General features: G+C 39.1%; 1 protein-coding gene across 2 annotated transcripts in view; it reads right to left on the reverse strand.

Moving 5' to 3' along the window:
* Nucleotides 1-19,159: 19,159 nt before the first annotated feature.
* The window catches only part of TMTC2 (transmembrane O-mannosyltransferase targeting cadherins 2), a 240,895-nt gene continuing 237,823 nt past the window's right edge, over nt 19,160-22,231 (reverse strand). For both annotated transcript variants that reach the window (XM_071552136.1, XM_071552138.1), the window contains one exon: nt 19,160-19,769. In XM_071552136.1, the coding sequence (XP_071408237.1) occupies nt 19,590-19,769 (180 nt within the window). In that variant the 3' untranslated portion in view covers nt 19,160-19,589. The remainder of the gene's footprint in view (nt 19,770-22,231) is intronic.

Here is a 22,231-nt window from a genome sequence, read left to right on the forward strand (position 1 = left end):
AAAACCCAGCAGGTTTTCCTCCGGGAGAAAAGGTTATACTTAAGTGTCCTTGTCACAGCCCGCTGGCTGCAGAGTGAGTTTCAGTCCCTCTCCAGCGAAACAGACGAGCAGTGGGCTTTCAGATGGACTCAGTCTCTTTCCCCTGTGTTCCCCGTCCAAGAAGCAGACAGGTACGAGCAACCAGCAGCAAATCCAAGGCAGGTAGCAGCACGGCAGGAAAAAGTAATCCGAAGTAGGCAGCGGCAAGACAGCCAGGGAAAACCCCAGCAGTAACCAGCAGGGCAGCCTGCCTCCTTGGAGCCCCCACTCCCCCGTTCCGCCGAGCCAAGACTGAGGAGAATATCCAAAAAAAAAACCAAAAGAGACAAACCTGCCCCCACCCCAGCGATCACAGTTAACTACTTCTTTTGTTAACCGCTGGCCTGGGCAGTTAAGTGGCAGGGGAGAGAATTTACATAATAATCCCAAACTACAACATTATCCACCCCTAAATTCTCTTCCATGCCGATACTCTACATTAAACTTAAATTTTCTTTCAAATAATTAAGTGTTTACAAATACAGTAATATGAGTCGTTTACCCAGAGATAAGTTCCCCTTGAGGTACACATCGTGTCTCTCCATCTTCCTGCATCACCCACCAGGTGGAACCAGATCCTTGAGCAAAGACAACCCCACGAATGGGTTTGCCTTTGCCTGAGGCAGGGTTGATCCAGACTGTTTTCCCTAGCATACCTCTCAGGTGTATTACAGGGACTTTGTCTCCATCTACAGTGTGAAGGGGTTCTGATTGGGCAGGACCGGCTCGATTGACAGAGCCTCTAGTGTTGACTAGCCATGTAGCCTTTGCTAAGTGTTGATCCCAGTGTTTGAAAGTCCCTCCACCCAACGCCTTCAAAGTGGTTTTCAACAGTCCATTACACCGCTCAACTTTCCCGGCAGCTGGTGCATGGTAGGGGATATGATACACCCACTCAATGCCATGTTCTCTCGCCCAGGTAGCAACTAAGCTGTTTTTGAAATGAGTTCCATTATCTGACTCAATTCGTTCTGGGGTGCCATGTCGCCACAGCACTTGTTTTTCCAGGCCTAGGATGGTGTTCCGAGCAGTGGCGTGAGGCACTGGGTGTGTCTCCAGCCACCCTGTGGTTGCTTCCACCATGGTGAGCACATAGCGCTTGCCTTGGCGGGTCTGTGGCAGTGTGGTGTAGTCAACCTGCCAGGCCTCCCCGTACTTATACTTATCCCAGCGTCCACCATACCACAGGGGCTTCACTCTCTTAGCCTGCTTAATGGCAGCACATGTCTCACAGTCGTGGATAACCTGAGAGATAATGTCCATGGTTAAATCCACCCCTCGGTCTCGTGCCCATTTATAAGTGGCATCTCTGCCCTGATGGCCCGAGGCATCATGGGCCCATCGAGCCAAGAACAGCTCTCCCTTGTGCTGCCAGTCCAGATCTGTCTGTGATACTTTCACTTGCGCAGCTCGGTCTGCCTGTTGGTTGTTGAGATGTTCCTCATTGGCCCGATTTTTGGGCACGTGTGCGTCTACGTGGCGGACTCTCACAATCAGCTTCTCTACTCGGGTGGCAATATCTTGCCATATATCGGCAGCCCAGATGGGTTTCCCTCTGCGTTTCCAATTGGTTTTCTTCCATCGGTCTAACCATCCCCAGAGAGCATTGGCCACCATCCATGAGTCGGTGTAGAGGTAAAGCTTTGGCCATTTCTCTCGTTCAGCAATGTCCAGGGCCAACTGCACGGCTTTAAGCTCTGCAAACTGACTCAACCCACCTTCTCCTTCAGTAGCTTCTGCAACTTGTCGTGTGGGACTCCATACAGCTGCTTTCCATTTGCGATTAGTCCCTACAATGCGACAGGAGCCATCGGTGAAGAGGGCGTAGCGTATTTCCTCTTTTGGCAATTGATTGTATGGTGGAGCTTCTTCCGCACGTGTCACCTGCTCTTCCTCTTCATCTGCTAGACCAAAATTTTCACCTTCAGGCCAGTTTGTGATGATTTCCAGGATCCCAGGGCGATTTGATTTTCCTATACGGGCGCGCTGCGTAATCAGGGCAATCCACTTGCTCCAGGTAGCATCAGTGGCGTGATGTGTAGAGGCAGCCTGTCCTGACAACATCCACTTCAGCACTGGTAGTCGAGGTGCCAGAAACAGCTGTGCTTCTGTGCCAATCACCTCTGAGGCGGCTTGGACTCCTTCATAGGCGGCTAGGATCTCTTTCTCTGTGGGGGTATAGTTGGCTTCAGATCCTCTGTAGCCTCGGCTCCAGAATCCAAGTGGTCGGCCTCGAGTCTCACCAGGCACCTTCTGCCAAAGGCTCCAAGACAGGCCATTATTCCCGGCGGCGGAGTAGAGCATGTTCTGTATGTCTGGTCCTGTCCTGACTGGTCCAAGGGCTACAGCCTGAGCAATCTCATGCTTGATCTGGTCAAAGGCTTGTTGCTGCTCAGGGCCCCAGTGGAAATCATTCTTCTTACGGGTTACCAAGTAGAGAGGGCTTACGATCTGACTGTATGCTGGGATATGCATCCTCCAGAACCCTATGGCACCCAGGAAGGCTTGTGTTTCCTTTTTGCTGGTAGGTGGAGACATTGCTGTGATCTTATTGATGACTTCTGTTGGAATCTGACGGCGTCCATCCTGCCACTTCACTCCCAGGAACTGGATCTCTTGGGCTGGTCCCTTAACCTTACTCCGTTTGATGGCAAAGCCAGCTCCCAAAAGGATCTGGATGATTTTCTCTCCTTTCTGAAAAACCTCTTCTGCTGTGTCCCCCCACACAATGATGTCATCAATGTATTGCAGGTGTTCTGGAGCCTCACCCTTCTCCAGTGCAGTCTGGATCAGTCCATGACAGATGGTGGGACTGTGTTTCCACCCCTGGGGTAGTCGGTTCCAGGTGTACTGCACGCCCCTCCAGGTGAAAGCAAACTGTGGCCTGCACTCTGGTGCCAGAGGAATGGAGAAGAACGCATTAGCAATGTCAATAGTGGCATACCACTTTGCTGCCCTGGACTCCAGTTCATACTGGAGCTCCAGCATGTCCGGCACAGCGGCACTCAGCGGTGGGGTAACTTCATTCAAGCCACGATAGTCCACAGTCAATCTCCATTCTCCATCAGACTTATGCACAGGCCAGATGGGGCTGTTGAAGGGTGAGTGGGTTTTGCTGACCACCCCTTGGCTCTCCAGTTCACGGATCATCTTATGGATGGGGATCACAGCATCACGGTTCGTTCGGTATTGCCGACGGTGCACTGTCGTGGTGGCAATTGGCACTTGCTGTTCCTCAACTTTCAACAGTCCAACAGCAGAAGGACTTTCTGAGAGACCTGGCAATGAGTTCAATTGTTCAATCCCTTCTGTCTGTACAGTGGCTATTCCAAAAGCCCATCTATGCCCCTTTGGGTCCTTGAAATATCCATTCCTGAGGTAGTCAATGCCCAGGATACATGGGGCGGCTGGACCAGTCACAATGGGGTGTTTCTGCCAATCTCTCCCTGTCAAGCTCACTTCAGCTTCTAGCACAGTCAACTCTTGAGATCCCCCTGTCACCCCAGAAATAGAAATAGTTTCTGAGCCCACATGTCCTGATGGCATTAATGTGCATTGAGCACCAGTATCAACCAAAGCCTTATACTTTTGTGGGTCTGATGTACCAGGCCATCGAATCCACACAGTCCAATAGACACGGTTGTCCCGTGCCTCTACCTGGCTAGAGGCAGGGCCCCTCTAACACTGATCCTGGTCATAGCGGTCAGAACCTTTTCTCGATGAGTACACCTGGGAGGTGCCCTCCTGTGGGTCAGATTCTTGCCCGTGGGAAACTGGGACTGCACTTACTCTCACTGACCTTCTTCCATTCTCCTTCAGTTCTTGTACTCGGGCTGCAAGGGCACGGGTGGGTTTCCCATCCCACCGTCCCATGTCTTCTCCATGTTTGGCCAGGAAGTACCACATCTCAGTTCGTGAGGTCTGTCCACTTCCTCTGGCTGGGGGGCGTCTGGCTCTGACTTCAGAGGTTCTCATTCGCACTGGTGCCACTTGGAGACTTTCCCTAATTTCCTCTCTGATCGCTTTTACCTCTGCAGGCAGCGTCTTGAGACTCTCAACCAATGTCTCTACAGCAGAAATACGGGCCTGCATTGGGCTGTGGGTCATGCTTTCATATATCCAGAGCTTATTTGCTACTGCGCCCACTGTTTCATGGTTCTCTTCCCTATACATGGATGCCAGGAAATCGGTGTATTCAGCTGGCCCCGAGCGTGAAAGGTCCCACCACATATGTGGTGTGCATCTGACCTTGTCAGGGTCATTATTGGCTTGCCCACCTCTTCCAAAAAGCACGTCCATCATTGCCATCTCCCTCAGACGTAAAATTCCTTCTTCCATCGTCTTCCAAGTCTTCCTAATATGATGTTCCTGCAGGATTTCTCTATAAACAAACTTCTCTCTTACACTCGTTAGAAGTCGTGCCCAGAGTGAAAGGGGCTTTGATTCCCTCACGAACACCTGTTCAATAGCCACGTCCTGGGCCAGAGCCCCCAAAAACCTGGCTTCAGCACCATCCAGTTGTAAGGTTTCACCCATAAGGTCCCAAACTCGGATCAACCAAGTCAGGATGGGCTCACCCGGGTGTCGAGCAATGTCTTTCCGCAAACTACGGAGATTATCAAATGACAATGACTCAGTGATGATCTCAGGCTCTGGGTCTGCTTGCTGTGGAGGTGCAGCAGCCCCCTCATCGTCTGCTGGATGGTCTAATTTGGTCTTATATTTCCTTTTCTGAATAGGGGCAACTTCCATAGGCTTGGCCTGTCCTCCTGGTTTAGCCTCATCCTTTTCTCCCTTCACTGTGGCATCAGGGGTTTTATTCTCTCGCTTTTCCCCCTTCACTGGGCTAGGTTTCTGAATGCATTCTGGAAAAACCCTGGCCCTACCTTCAAACATTCTGTAAGCTGCAGGGATACAACCCTGCAGAAAAACCATAAAGAGCAAGATATCTCTGGCATCCAGGGAGAATTTAAACATTTCAAAAGCTGTTGTAGCAGACTTGAATGGGGAATGGACAAAGGGTTGGGAGAAGAGATTCCCCTTTGTTCCTTCCCAAGGGTCCGTACTATTATCACTGAATCCCCAGAGGTAGCAGCTTAGGTTGCGGCAGGAAAACAGCCTGGAGAGCACCACCCACATGACATCCAAAGGCATCGAATTCATGGCACCATAAATCCAGAGTAAGAACTCAATAATAATTGCGGCTATTTGAGTTTTGCTCATTGATTTGTTGATAAGACTTAAACCTGCCGCTCCTTTTGGCATGAATTTGTACCAACAAAAAGCCAATATATTATACAGGATGGTCCTGATGAACCCTAAGCTCAAGACCCACATGGTGCCACAAAATAGCAGTTATCCTTCTTTGTTTACAAGCCCCACACGTTGGGCGCCAAGAAATGTCTCGGTTTGAGGGGAAAAACCAAAATGTTTTACCCACAAGCAGGGGAGGGGCCTCCTCCTCAATAATCACACCACTCTTTATCAAATTTAAGAAAAGGAATTTTAATACAAAAAGGATAACTGCTATATATATATATATATATATATATGTAAACAGACTAGTGCAACCCACTTCCCCAACACCATAAGAGGAAAAAAAAAACAACAACAACAAAACCCAGCAGGTTTTCCTCCGGGAGAAAAGGTTATACTTAAGTGTCCTTGTCACAGCCCGCTGGCTGCAGAGTGAGTTTCAGTCCCTCTCCAGCGAAACAGACGAGCAGTGGGCTTTCAGATGGACTCAGTCTCTTTCCCCTGTGTTCCCCGTCCAAGAAGCAGACAGGTACGAGCAACCAGCAGCAAATCCAAGGCAGGTAGCAGCACGGCAGGAAAAAGTAATCCGAAGTAGGCAGCGGCAAGACAGCCAGGGAAAACCCCAGCAGTAACCAGCAGGGCAGCCTGCCTCCTTGGAGCCCCCACTCCCCCGTTCCGCCGAGCCAAGACTGAGGAGAATATCCAAAAAAAAAACCAAAAGAGACAAACCTGCCCCCACCCCAGCGATCACAGTTAACTACTTCTTTTGTTAACCGCTGGCCTGGGCAGTTAAGTGGCAGGGGAGAGAATTTACATAATAATCCCAAACTACAACACACCCCCATCCCCCCCCCCCAAAAAAAAACCACCCCAAAACAAAAAAACCCTCACCTAACCAAAACTTTTTATTGTTTTACTCCTAAACATTATGTTTTTAAAAGGATTAGAGATTACATATTCTGGAGTGAGTACTATGATTGATTACATTAAGGGCCATGAAGGGCCTGTCGATAGATCCAATCACTCTGGCTTCTCATATGGAATAATTGTCCTCATTCATGTGTTGTAAGCATGAAACATCATCTAGTACAATTACAGAAGCAGCTTAGGCAAAATGTACTTATTAATTTCCTTTGTTAGCACTCCCAAATAAAATTCTGGGTCAGTCTATGATCCAGCTGTATAACTTCCAATCATGTTAGCTTCTATTTCACCAAAAAGTAGATTTTTCATTTCAGCATGAATAATACTACCAAGTTACTGTAGGTCAGCTGACATACAGTAAACATCCATGAAAAAATGTGACTAGTCTTAAATCAAGCTTCCAGTATTCTTGCTTAATTAAATTAAATTAGCCTGTGCTTGCAGTAACTGCTGACGTTGGCTGAACCTCAGCTGACAAATATCTATAATAGTCAAAATACTTTAAAGGAATATTTGAAGCCTGCAATTAATGGTAAATTTCGTGGGGAGGATGTTGGTTTTGTGTTCATCTGGTATTGTTTTAAAGAAAAAGCTTAAAAAGAAAAACAAAACGAGACATTGATTTCTCTGTAAGGTGGCCCTGAAAGATAAGACCTTCTGTGAGTTTCAAGCAACAAAATGTTCATTCTGAATCTAGTAAGCAAGTGCTGTCATCATTAATGGATTTGAGATTTGGAGTGGGACGCTTTCAGATGTCAGGTACACATGTTTAGTTTATACTGCCACAAGAACACAAGCCCTGATGCTCTGAGCTTCATAAAAGCCCATTCCTGTCATTGCACAGACCTGCACTGAGGGAAGGAAAAGCAACAGGACTGTGTGAACCAGGTGCAAGTTAAGTGCCTGAGAAGCTGAGAGGCAATCTACGTGCAAAACAATGATTAACCCTTCCAAGAATTCTTTGAAAAGAAAGAGTTCATCGATGTATAAGCAATATTAAAACTGAAGATTACATAAGGGTAAAATACTGCATTTTATATTTAAAAAAGAAGCCCTACATAATAAGCAGCATGATCCTAGAATTTTTTAAAAAATAAATTTCCTGCTTCAGTCATTATTAATAAACTGAATCTTTCAACTGAATTGACAAATTGCTTGCTTTGCCTTAGCCAGTAAAACTGGAATCTGTCAGCTGGATGACCAACACTGTGGCAGAAAGCACTTAGGAAACAAACCTGAACCTGTTCTAAAGGTGAGGCTCTTAAAAAAATCAGGGAGGGAGATGATGCTTCTAGAAAAATCAAGTGAGCATGCAACAAATTACAGCTGTGACACTTAAGGTAGAGTTGAACTAATGATTAAAATCAAATCAATGAAAAAAGTGGAATTAGAAAAGACATACATTACTGAAGTTATGTTTGGATTTTCTTTGGTAAAGTGATGTACAATTTTTTCATTAAAAGTTAACACGCAATCCATAAAAGCATTAGCATTTCAGAGGAAAAAGTTGATCATCAAGTCTGTGATGAGAGAAAACAATTACTAACACACAAGAGTTATTACGACTGTAATAAAGATTAAGTGTACATTTTACCCTCATCCTTGTGAGATGGCATATTTAGAACTAGATTCTTTCATTTATACCAACTAAAATCTGTCTTTTTTAGTATTAACTTGAGGGAATAGAAACTCAATTTTTGGGGTTTTTGTCTTTCTTTTTTCTGTGTTAATAACACTAGTAAAAAGCCTCATATAACTTTCAGAAAATACAGGTTTTTGTTTCAATTTTATTTTGGTTATGCAAAAGTAAATTTTAGGCTGAGATTCCTCCTCTCCCTCATGATTACTTGGTTTCATCCTATTATGTTCCTGGTATAATAATTACAGGTTTTAATCAATTTTCAAACAACATTGCTCAGTGGACTGTGAAGTGCATTTGAAGTCCTCCATAAAAGAGGTCATACTGAAAACAACCAAAAAAATAATGCTTTTTGCCGACTGGGGGAGAAGGGGTTATACATAGGAATGACAGAGATTTTCTTCTTATCAGGCTTCAGCACTCATACAATACAGTGCTGAAATAAATATAAATGTGCACTTGACAAAATGAAACATGAACTAGTTCTCAGTTGGCTACTCTAGTTGCCTTAACAACAGAAGCTCTCCAAGCATTTGGAGAGAATATATATTCCAATAAATTGTATTTTCCCAAACATATAAGAAAAATATTACTTTTGCAAAACATCCTTGTTATAATTTGATTATGTGACCTTTCATGTTAGAACAACAACTTACCGTTTGTGTCCAGCCCTTGCTCTACCCCAGCACTGCTGCTTTAAAGCAGCTTCTGTCTTGATGCTCTTAATAACACAGTTTCACACTGCCCAAGTGAGGCAGCAGGCTCTAAGTAAAAACAGCATACTTGAAGGGTTCCTTGTGTAAAGACCAGGTCTCTGTTCCTGGACATAGTATGTGTAAGAATAATTTTAATGTCATAGAAGATCAGAAAAATAATCAGAGGAATCAGCATATAAATGTTAACAAGTCCTTATCCCAAGCAGTTTCCTATAGGGAAATTTTAGCCACTCAAGTCAATGACAAAACCATTGTCAACTTCAACCAGGACAGAATTTCTTCCTTACAAGCCAAGTAGGTGAAAAGCAGCAGTGCATTGTCTGAAAAGCAGCAGAAACTGTAGGGTAAAAAAATCTGTTATTTGTTTTTTTTTTTTCCAGTTTTGTCAGATATTCTTGTTCTCTTTAGATTTTCTTAGTAATCAAAACTTCATCTTCAAGAGATTTACTGCCTTCCCCTTGTTTTCAAACTATCACAAAGACAGAAATGTCTGGCAGGGGAAATTACTGCTAGAAAAGTACCAATATATTAAAGCATATATTTAAAAGACATAACTATCTGGACCTTTTTCAGCATTTTAGTATTTCAGACACAGGATATATTGTATCTAATATAGAAGGATTAGAGCAGATTTTTGCCACTGAAATTTGCAGTCAGTGATACTCCACTGAAAAAACCCACCATTTCTTCTAATTTGGTATCCAACCTTGTGAATCAAGAAGGTTCCTAGGGCCTAGGTATATGCACAGAGTTATTGTCCCCCTTGTACCAGGCGTGCTCCACATGTTCATAGTAATTGTCAATGTTTAATTTAACAGATGGTTGGAACCTGTACAATTCCTCTTAAGAGGTATGGAGTATGGTTATATCATTTTCAATGCTGAATTAAGAGCAGAAATCCAACACCAAGTGATGTTGCTTATTCAGAATAAATTAATCTATAATTTCTACAGCTTTTCTAGTCTCTCTTATCTGAAATGTTTGAGGTAATTGTATGTTTTAAGTATTACTGTCTCTTCTTGTCATTTAAGAGGCAAAATCAGAGATGCACATTAAAAATTACCTTACGAAGAAGTAATTTATATAAAAGTTAGATTTGTGTACCCTGTTATTCCTACTTATAGTCACTTGAATGAGACAGAAAAACTAATTACTTTTATTTATATAGTCCCATTAGAGCATTTTACAGCCAAGTGGAAGAAACAAATCACTGGTCTCAAGACAGTACTGCCTGCAATGAATATAGCAGGGCAAGTAGGAACAAGAGCCAGTGGCAGGAGGGAGGTTATGGGAAGACTACAGTTAAGGAAGTTCGAGAGATGACCTCTTCATCTTGTCATATCCTGAGATTCCAAACAGGGAACAGTCAAGATGAGTGTGAGAATTTGGAATTTGCAAAAAAAAATGTTATGTAATCCCATTCAACCCAAATTTCTGAGAGCCCAAATATCAGCTATTACTTTTACAATAGGAAATAAAAATGGACGAAGCCGTCAGTTTCAAGTGCATCTTCCCACATTGTTTGTCCTCTTTGTTTTCCCTGAAGCAGTAAGACTTGTGACCAAATCATGTTAAAGAAAGAAAAGAAAAAACCCTGTATACTTTATTCAAAGGCTGCTTTTCCCCTTGTTTTGCCAATGAATGTCTTCTTTCCTGTAGTTTCTGTTTAATTCAATTTTAATATTACATGTCTCTATCATGACAGTTTTGCTCATTAGAACAATTTCTCATCAGAACTTGAATTAAAATGGCTTTTATTCTCACACCAATCTTCACAGACTTGCATTCAGAAATACTTTTATTATTTTGCCCCTAGGGGGTTTCGACTAAAGTGGAGATTTCCTACCCTGCTTTTTGTTTAGCTGTTACTGAGTTGTTATGGCTACTTTCTAATTTTGAAGGAAAAAAAACAACACCTACAATAGAAAACATGTTTTTGAACCCTCTAGCAAATGAGGACAGTAGGTTCAGTTAGGTATCTGATCTACTGCATAACTTTGCAAGGTAATAATATTTGATTAAAAAATATATCTTTAAAATTTGTGCACTTTGATGACAAATGCTTTCAGGATGCTTTGGTCCAGTTTTGCTCTAGTTTTGTATTTTGTGTCCCTCAGGCCTAATTAGGTCCAGGATTCCATCTCTACAAAGAAAAAAAGTCAGATAATCAGTACAGACAGTCTTTTTCATATTATATTTTTTAAATAAGGTGAATGAAACCCACGCCATTGCCAACTTTTATTTCCTTCTCCCTCCTGTCTCCCTGACCATTCATTGGGAAACTATCAAGCTCCAGCCTGCATTTCCCAGCTCAGCTTCTCCCTATGGTCAATTAACACTTGACTTTCTGAAGGTATAAAGTAGAAATCATGCTTTTGTAGTCCCTGTGTAACCTCACCAAGCAAACACTGCATACAAAAGATCAACTCTTCATGAATATGTGACAAGCCATCAGTCAAAGCAATCAGAAAACCCAAGCATACCATAGAAGGTTCTTTTCCTGTTTCATATGTCAGAAGGCTGCAACAGTTCAAAAGATGTAGAAAAAAAAGAAAATTTCCTGCCAGTAGCCATTTTTGAGACTTAGTGTATTATAGGTGTTCCAGAGATGATCATAATTTTGTCTGTGCATTACTTTCAGAATTGACCTTGGACTCAGATGGGCTCACACAGTTTCAGGTTTAGTAAAATTATGGTAAATATCCTGACAAGTTGCAGCTGGCAGAAGTGTAGTGTGAAGACCCTGCTTCATAATTCTGTGCTTCTTCCAGGGAAATGTGAAATATGTCTTCACAGCTTCACTTGGGAGTTACCTGGGTCCAGGTGCATCAGTTCTCTGTGGAACTCTGTGGCTTTTGTCAGCTATTTAATTATTTATTTACATGGGGGAAAAGCTAAAAAAGTAACTAAATAGATTTCTCCTTCCTTCTTTTTACTCCTAGACTTCCCTCAGAATAAAAGAAATATTAAAATTCTGATCTGTTTGATTACATCTTTTATTAGTAATTTCTCAATTAAATTTGATAAACTCTTTCAAATATACCTTAATTTATAAATAGTAGATTAAAAAGTCGACCATGAAAAACAGGGTAAGTTAACATCAAAACACAACAGAACTTTAACAAATATATTACACTGATCAATATAAAAAGTATTTGAGTAAACTAATTTGTTCATAAATCTAAGTATTAACAATTCTATTTGCAGAGACTAGGATTCCTTCTCTTTTCAGAATCATGATCTTCACTGAATTAGATAAAAATCAACTTTTATATGGTCGCCTGTACTTGACATTTATATATCACTACTGAGAGTCCGCAAAAATCCTAAACAGCAACATCTCATTTCATACAGCTTTTTTTTCTTCTTCCTGCATCAAAGAGGAAGTTTTCATACCAGTCAGAATAAACCTTATGGCAAATAACTTATTCAGAAGAAATCAGTTAAGTATCTGCGGAATTGACAAGGAAGATTATCAAGCTGTGATGGTGCCAGTGGGACATACACATGTACACATGTACAAAGTATGTCTTTGGCATGATGAAGTGCAAAATCTGTCAACTGGACATCAATTTAGAGCGCTGAAGCCAATTTTAAGTCAATTATAAGCTAACAAGATAAGCTTGCAAAGAGCACTTGCAGGTAACAGAAGAGTTTATACATTTTTTATTTTTCATTTAATTTTTTTCTTTAATAAGTTTTATATGGGTTTTTAAGTTTCTAATTTTTGAAAATCAGCAAGAAACTGCTTGATGTGGTTTTATTCATAACATTTCAGGTAGAAAAGTTTGACCCATGTGAAGATTTGCTGTGACACATCTTCGTTTGACACATCTTCATTTGACCCATCTGTACTTCCTACACTGACCAGGGACACATAGCCAAGGCCAAAGAGATCCAGAGAGATATGTACTCTCTTATAAGGAAAGCTGATACAGTTGGAGGAGTGGACAAGATTTTCAATTCCTGAATCTTTTCATTAAGTATTAAAACTTACATTAATGAGTGACTTAGTGTAGACTTAAATTGTCTACAGATTATGGGTTTTGTGGAAAAAACACATGAAACCAATTTTATTTATTTCTAAAGTCTTTGGCTGATGTAGGAGCTCACTCAAAATTCTTCTCTGTCTTTAGCTTCAGGGAAAGAAGTTCCTCTTCTAGTCTTTAAATAATTCGTAAAACAAAGAGTGGAGATGAGAAGGGGGAATTATTCTGCGCAAGAATATCATAAAGACTCCTTCAGCTAACAAGAACAATCAGGGGACATATTCCTGATAAAAAAAAAAAGTCAAGAAACACAAACAAATTTATAGTTATAGCTAAAATATTGTCACTGAAACTTGAAACAGAACCTCAGAGGGAGAACAGTAATTGAAATAATAGAATTTAATGACAGAACAACTGTGCTCTAGCTATGCATTTTAAGGCATAAGTGCCATTCATAAAGCTCTGCTGTTATTAATAATATGTTTATTTTTTAAAAAAAATCAATTGTTAAACTCTTTAAGGACAAGTAAAGGACAAAAAAGGCTATAAAATTATGACGGTTGAGGAAAAAAAAGATCCTATCCCAGCATCTTATATCTTCATTTTGTCATATAACAACCTTCTCTATCACAATAGAAAAAACAATGCCGTATTCCAGAAACTGGGTGTGCAAGAGTCTCTTTGGTAATGATTTACTCTGAGTATTGGATAGAAACCAGAAGAGGGTTGATATAATATGAGGAAAAATATACTCTATTATATACCTATGTACAGTAGAGAAACTTACTTTTGTGTTTGCAACAAACATGACAAAATAACAAATAAATCAATTTATGAAACGTTAATGTATCCTTGTAATAAAACCAAAAAATACTGGGCATGTAAGAACATCTGTTTTCAAGAAAATTAGACACAAAATAAAATATATTTCTCCAGAAAGGGATAAAAAATGTTTTGCTGACAAGAAAAAAAAATCTAGAGAAGAACTAACAAAAACTCTGAAATAATCTCTATGGATTACTTATTGCAGCAAACCACTGTATTACTGGGTTGAAAAATCTGTTGACCTGGGTAGTTAATTTCTGGAACAAAACTGAGCTCAAGTTTAGTCATCAAGTCAAGCTCCATTTCTCCTTAGCTCCAAACAGAACCTGCAACTTAAACTATTCAAACTCTGCAAGAGAGAAAAACCCAAAAATGTACCTGTATAAATAGAATGTCAGCAGCTAAGGGACCAGTGATGCAAGGAAAGATAGTCTGACATACAAGTTCTGTCAAATGAAAAAAAACCCGCAACTGTTCTCACTGATATGGCTTCCACACCCGTTTTTTTCAAAAGGAAACAGTTTTTTTAAAAACGTAAACCTGTGCTTCAATGCATACAAAAAACTGACAGGAATATTTAAGTATAAACAACAGTTTAATCTTAGAGACTTCCACAAAAGTATCTGTTAGCTCAGTAATTTTAGTAAGCAAGTGTATTATGCTTTGTCACTGAAACTATATTCAAAATAATTTGAGTATACAGCAAGAATGAATGATTTAATCTATTTAATCTTAAACCTTTCTAAAAGGTTCACTGTGATGTTTCTGCCTTTCTGAAATGCTTCCTCATACAATACATTTAGATCTGTCCAGCACTAGAACTGTGACACCACTAAAGAGCCAGTGCACAACGACAGGGTAAATAAGATGAATTTATGGGGAAGGGAGAAGTGTCAATTTGAAATGTGAACAAAAATGCAACTGCAAAGGTTTCCCAATCAAGTTGCATAACCTGATTCTCAGTCAGCAACTAAGGACCTCACAGCCACACACTTACTCTTTCTTGATGGGATGGAGGGGAGAGTTGGAAAGATAAAAGCAAGAAAACTTGTAGGTTGATATATGAAAAAAAAAGTAATTAAAATTAAATAAATGCAATATATTTAATAACAATAATAACATTACTAAAGACGGGGGAAAAAAAGAAGAAATAAAACCCAAGAAAAACAAGTGACACCAATGAAAAACAATAGCTCATCACGAACCAACAGATGACCAGACAGTTCCCAAGCAGCAGCTCCCCCTCTGCCAACCTCAGCATGAAGCCACGTGGTCTGAAATATCCCTTTGGTCAGTTGGGGTCAGCTGTCCTGGCTGTGTCCCTTTGTAACATGTTGTGCTTCTCCAGGCTCCTCACTGGTGGAGCAGTGTGAAAGGCAGGAAAGGCCTTGATGTTTTTTCAGCACTGCTCAGCAGTAGCTAAAACATCCCTTCATTATCAACACTGTTCCTAGCAAAAAACTGAAACAAAGCACCATTCTGGCTACTGTGAAGAAAATTAACTCTATGCCAGCCAACACCAGCACAATGAGGAATATACTTCTATGTCCTGAACTTTATAATACTATGTTCCAAGGCCAGCTTTTCCTCTTGGTAATATTTGTTATTCATTTATTACGATGCCAGAAGAACTTACAACTTTTACAAGTCTGTATAGCTTTGAGGGTTTTGTTTTGTTTTTTGTTGTTTGTTTTAATTTTTTTTTATTTACTGATGCATGCCCTTTCCTGTAGTTTATACAAGAATAACTTAATCCTGGGATTCCTTCTTCATTCTTGGAATAAAGTCTGTCCCTCTAAAATTTTTATTTATTTCCCCAAAAATGTCTGCCTCTGCTCCCTGACACCAGACTCTCCACCCCTCGTAACATCAGATGTATTCTCTTCCTTTAAACACATTCTTCCGTCACACCGCTGTATCTCAGGGAGGTTAGATGTTCAGTATCCATGTGAAGCAAGGAAGGCACTTTCCAAATTGCAGGGTCAGTTGGAGCCTATATAATATCTGATTTGGGTCACTATTTTTTAAAAAAGCAGTAGAAATAGAACTTACTAAAAAGTAAGTGGTACACAAGATTAACCTTATATTTCCCAAAATTTATTTCTAAATCTCCAGATTGTCTCTCTGAAATCTCTCATTTGCAACCCTGAAGTATGCATAAAAATAGACATTGTAATTCAGCTGCCAGTGTCTCTGATGAGATGTGACCTGGAGGCAGTGTCTCTCTCATGCTACCAGCATTCTCCTCTGTCAGGCAAAGTGCTATGCAATGCCTACAAAAGAGTCCCAAAACAGATCCAAATGAGATGGTATACTTAGAATAATTTAGTGCCTTACCCTTTACACTCGCTGAAATCCCAGAAGTAATACAGCCACCCATAGCAGCTACCGAGAGCAAGTTCAGATGGACCTGTGAAAGAAAGCAGGACTAAAACCCACCAGAGATCTGTCATGTGCCTCCATCTGAATTAGAGATGTAGCAAATATCTGTTGCCTGAAAGTGTGATTCTTGGAAAACAGAAACATTGGAAGCCCAGCACAAGGCACACAGATCAGGATCTCACAGAGAAGGGTTCAGGACTAAGATGAAAGAGCAGGAGCTCAAGCCTGTGCTTAGAATCTATTTCCACAGGAAAGGAGTGACACAGTTCAGATAATTCTTTGCTTACTCTGTATTCATCATCTACCATTTCACAAAAACTTACTTAGGTAAGGAATGTCTGAAGGGGAGGCATGACATTTGATTAAAAAAAGCTATGACAGGTGAATTTGCAAGTCATGACCCAAAGCCTCTCTAGTGCTCTGCTCATGCCCATCAACATTTTTCAACCATAGTGCATAGGACTTGAATGCAACAGAGTTAGGAAGGTATAAGAATATTGGTGTTGCACTGAACTAAGAAGGGTCTGTCCATAGAAAATTAAGAGAAAACCAAAAGGCCAAAGAACCATGTAGTTTCATAATATCTCCTGTGCAGGAAGGCAGAATATTTGAAACTCATCAGATGACATCGCGGCATAAGGAGAAGGTGAACTCAGATATGAAAAAGACCTTCTACATAAGCGAAGTCTTCTTTTCAGCCTTTGTAACCAATTAGACATTTTAGAAGCATTTTTACTGAGATCATGTTTGTATGTCAATATAAAAATAATTTATAAATATATCTTATTCATTGGCTTTTATTCCTATAAAGTTCAGAAACAATAATCAAATACGATAATTACGAGATCCCTTTGGCCAGATTTAGTGAGTATAAACATTAAAAAATGCTTCCAGAGAATCTCTTTGAAAATATCCATTGAATTATAATTGCAATAAAGTATAGAAGAAAGCTAGCTATGATAGGTTGTATTCTACTTATGCTCTGTAGTTCTCCCATACATCAACAATGAACTCTACTCCTTGAATTAATTGAAAAATCTCACAGTGTTACAGCAACACAAAAGCATACACAGTATATTAATTATCAATGCTTTATTATTGAAACAAAATTGAAATTTTTTTATCTGGCACATAAACAATTATTTCTACAAAAAGGAAAGCCTACAAATCTGATAATTTATACAAATAACAGTTTTTCAAAAAATAAAATTTTAATTTAGTAAACTTGTCTTGTGCTCTTTTATTTTTTTTTTAGCACTGTCTGCAATAATCCACCATAAATCCCTGAGCAGAGAGACATATTTTAAACATGTTTTAAATTTATCCCAAAAGACGGAAGTTATCAAGCCCAGACATATTAAAAAATGTATTCAGGGACATTCGTGGTAAATTTACGGTAGTCCTTTTTTCTTTCTTTTCCTTTTCTTTTTTTTTTTTTTTTGTTAAAGATACAAACAAAACCGCTTATCAATGCAAACATGATACCGTATCACAGGAGTGCTCCCCTCTTCCCCCTTCTGTGCAATGAATAAAAATTACTAAACAAGAATAAGTACAAGTTGAAAGAGACAAATAACATGGTGAATGATGAAGACCAAGAAGCCATCAAAATTTGATGGCTGTTGAACAAATAAAGCTGCAGGATACCACAGTTCTATACCAAGTTCAGTTATAGTGACTATATATTTCTATATTTCTTCCCAGAAAGTCAGTAAAGCAGGAGAATAAGTTCAAGCTACCATTATATTCTAACACTGATTTCAACAATAAAGTATAAATTCAACTTTTGATCCTTCATTTTTGCTTTTACAGCAATAAAATGTTTGAGAAAAACTTGACACACTCCACAAAACCAGACAATCTTGCCCCTCTGGCCTTTCTGGCAGGCCAGTTGTAAACTTAGAAACTCATGGTATTTTAGTGAGCAGTAGAAAAGAAAACACACATCACTATATTTTTTTTTTACTATACTGACTTTGAAACAGCTATTCCCCAGTCTATTTCGATACAGAGTTAAAATCCAAGTGTAAGAGGAGAATGACCAAGAAGGTAAAAGAGCGTAACTCAAGTGTTCCCTTTCCCTTTAGGTACATACACTAACCACAAAACAAATGCAAGTAAAACCAAATAAAAGAAATAGCAACGCTTACAGACTGTTGTGTTAATGGAAGGTAACATTGCTGCAGTCAAGTAATAAATAAATAAATACAGCAAAGAGTTCTCTACATTTTTGTTGGAATGGTGCTCAACAGTTAAAAAGGAATACATAAACTAAAAACTCCAAACCCTTTCTCAGTAATAGAGTTTTTAACAGAATATCCTGAAGAAGCTTCAGTTCAAGGTGCTCTACCACTTTATCTATCATTATGAGAGGAATACTGAAGCAGATATCAAAGGGCTGTTAAATGAAATAGTAAATTTTCTTACTAGCAATAATACTTTTTCCATAGAAAGAAAGCAGCTACTAAATGGTCTGGAAAAAACCCTAAAGCTTCATACACTCAATTTGAAATAAATTATTTTTACATTTAAAATCTGAAGACTAAAATAGTATGAGGCCAAATCATTCTGAAACAGAAATAACATGAACCTCACCAAAAGAATGTTTAGCTACTTGACAGCTCTGCTGTTAGCATATGTCAGAATACAAACAGAATGCTAATATTTGGTTAGAATCTGAATAGGTAACACTCTTTAAACCACCACTGTGAAAAGCAACTGGCAACCGCCATTACAGATTTCTCTTGATCTACACTATTTTAAGCACAATCTAATCCAGTCCCTTCATTTATCTGCAAGTCTCATCAATGAATATCATTCCCTTTTCTAAGAGTTGCTAATGAAGTCTCATTTGAAGCAAATCCAAGCACTAATATTTTCAAATCTCATTTGTATTAGTTATTGCAAAAATATTGTATGCAGAGTCCAGTTTAAAGTTACACTTATCTGACAGTCAAGAGAGTCAAACACATTATTCTATAATACCAATTATTATTTTCCTAAGATGACTTTCTGACCATATTGATTTGGTATCAGGGCAAACATGACTTCTGCTTGTATTCCTAAATCACACCTTGGGACCTTTTTTTAACCAGTCTATATACAAATTTTATGTAGAATATGGGCAGTTCCTTGATCATTCTGTCTACCTGACAGCAATTTGACTGTGTATCTCAAGAAAACTGCATTAAAGTTAACAAGCTGAAATAACAGGCATATTCTCAGTAAACAACTTTGACTACTGTCATCATGTGACAGGTTTGATAAAAATTGGCCATATAAGCTGGGAAATTGGTAATCAAATTATTCGAAAGTGAGATACAGCAGCATTAAGACAAACTGCAAACATGTTGGATTCATTATACATTTTAATGAGTTACAGTATCAGAAAAATACTTTAACTTACTATTACCACTTTAACTCCCATATGGCTTAGTGTATACTGTGTGGTTTTCCCTTAAGTATTCTATGACAGTACACGTTTCAAGTACCCACCCAAAAGTAAGCAATATGGGATTTGCAATGATTTATCAAATATGCCAAAACAACTTCTCTCAAGTGCTACGGTTCCAAGTATTTTTGTGGGGTAACAAGTCCTTCACGAATCCCTCAAAGTATCCCTTACTCTATTTAAGTAGCAGAATACCTTCCCCTTAGCAGTAACTAAGACCTCTTATCCTTGCAGTCAAGTCCAATGAGTTCTCTGACCAGACAACTGTGTGGAAGTTCTGGTTTATTGATTTAATCAGTTTAAGGAAGCAAAGTTCAGAGTTTTCATTATCACGTTTTGGATGTCTTCAAACCTTGTTTCTCCATGATATTCCACAATTTGCGAAGATTGGACTGGGTGATGACATCATCAGGTTTAAGTTGAAGAGCAAGGAGGTAGTTTTCTTCAGCCTCTTTCAGTTTACCGTTCAGATGGAGAATGGCTCCAAGATTCATTAGGGCAGCTGGATACTGGTACAAGTTAAAAAAAAAAGAGAGAGAAGGAAGAATATTAGGAATATTTTCAATTTTGCTTCTTAGACAATATTTTTCCACTTAAACAAATTATTCCCTTATGTTTTCAGACTTCCCATGGCAGCAATTTAGTAACTTAAGCAAATAGAAATAACAAAAAAAAAGTTCCTGAACAGCTGCTGTACACTTTATGCTTTGAACAGGTCAAGCTCTGGTGTCTACAGACATACATTTCCCTCTTTAATAAGAAAATACAGAACTCAATAAGCTTTACATGTGGTAATGGTGGCATTGCACAGGTTCTAAGAGAAAATTTAAGTAATCCAAGAATGGATTAAAGCAAGGAATTTAATTTTAATCAAGCTCATTTCAAATAAAGAGTTTATAATAATTGAGAATAGTTAACACATTGGAACTTGACGCTGTCTTCTCTTTTTCTTAATTACAGCTAGTAGAAAATACAAACTGTTCTCAGATTCTAAGGATGTTCAGGGTTTCTAGGATATCCATTTAGATTCAGGCTGTGGCAATAATTTCTTAATGAATGATTGAATAAAATTAACAGTGGTGGAAACACGTTATTTTAATAAAAATATTTAAAATTTTCATAACAAATCCATTTAAAGGCTTCTCATGTTACTAACAATTTTTCCATCTTTAGCTAACACAAAACACTTCTTGCTTTTATTTTTTCATCTCTAGATGATTCCAATATGAAATAATAGGCTCTTCATGATATAAACATGCCTGGTCATTGGAGTCAACAAATATTACAAGGGCAAAAATGCACATTTATAAAGCTTTGAACAGTCTAACTCACCTTTTGGCAAGTACCAAAGGTATTCATGTCCTAGTGAGAGCACAGTAAAGGCATTTGCCAAATCAGTACCTTACACTTCAAAGCAAAAGGGAAAAAAATACTACACGAAATTCACTATGATTTCCCTGTCAGGTCACTCTAAGTTAAACTGAGCCTCAGGAACATTTACTTTTGAAATCACATAGTTTTGCCTCAGAGGGTAAGTGTTTCAAGCCACCACTCAGCAATGTTCTGATCAAAATACAATACTCAAAATGTGAAGCCATGTGGCAAATCAGCCTAAGATTACTGTGGGGAGGGAATGTTTGTATGCTTTAGAAGTCCCTTAGTGACAGTAACTTCAGGAAAATGGTTAGACACTGGAACAGGTTGTCCAGAGAAGCTGTGGATATCTCATTCATGGAAGTGTTCCAGGCCAGGCTGGATGGAGCTTTGAGCAACGCAGTCTCCTAAGGTGTCCCTGCCCATGGCAGGGTGGGTTGGAATTAGGTGATTTTCAACGACCCTTCCAACCCAAACCGTTCTGTGATTCCTTGAAAATATAGTAAGTATAAGGCCAATAAAATATGCATTACAGTTGGTCCCCAAGATTGATGTGGTAATAGGATAAGACTTACCAATGTTCCAAACGTCTCTACTAGCAAGCTAAACTCACTACTCTTATCCTTTTGAATCAAGCTTCAACAATACCTCCATAAAATTCTTACGTTCAAGGCCTAAATTTTGTGCAAATGTTCAGGTAATTCTACATATATATCCTATATCCTATAAATATTCCTAAATATTACATATTTTTCAGCTTTCTTCTTGCTTCTTTTCACGTATTAATACATGAATCACAAAAACTCAGGAAGAACTGTGACACATTGAATTCTCAGAACAAATGGCTTCCAAAGTTTCAAAATTAGGCGAAACAAAATTAGTTCAGCTCTCCCTATTGCAAACATCACAATGGAAATGCAGTGAAATCTGAAGATGTTATTTTTAGGTTTAATTTTTCTTGTTTTACCCGGACAGATTTTTTCCACCTCCCCTAAGTCAGTTTACTTTGTTCTACTGAGAATCAACAAACAAATAAAAACACCCAGCTGGGTTTTATGTAGTTTTTCCAGTTAAATGCTCTCCAAAACTTCTTCTTCAGTAATATTCTGTACAGAGAAGGAAAACCATGCCCCTGAAATGTAATCTTTGCTATGGCAACACATATGAGCAGCCCCATTTTCATAGCTTGTCCTTCACAGTGCTAGTCTTGCATAGAACAATACACTCCTTAATTACAGATGTTCTGGGTATCAACTGATGTTATTAAAGTGAAGAATACTTGGAAATCAGCTCTACTTTATATGGATGATGGCCCAAATATCCATATATTTTACTTATTAATTTATTTTTAGACTTCAGATTGAGACAATTTTCTCACGAGTAGGAATGTCCATTCCCACTAGTCATGCTACTTATTTGTCAAATGAGAGTTCATGAATCAAACAGCTTTCTTCAAGAGCACAGTTATTGACACAGAGCTGTCTTCTCACTTGAAATATAACTATGTGTGTATGTTTGCACCAAGACAAAGCTTACAATGGATAAGGATTAAAAAACCTTAAATTGAGAAAAACTCATATACATAAGACACATGTTT

Source organism: Pithys albifrons, chromosome 3, assembly GCF_047495875.1.
Source record: "Pithys albifrons albifrons isolate INPA30051 chromosome 3, PitAlb_v1, whole genome shotgun sequence".
Lineage (NCBI taxonomy): Eukaryota > Metazoa > Chordata > Aves > Passeriformes > Thamnophilidae > Pithys > Pithys albifrons.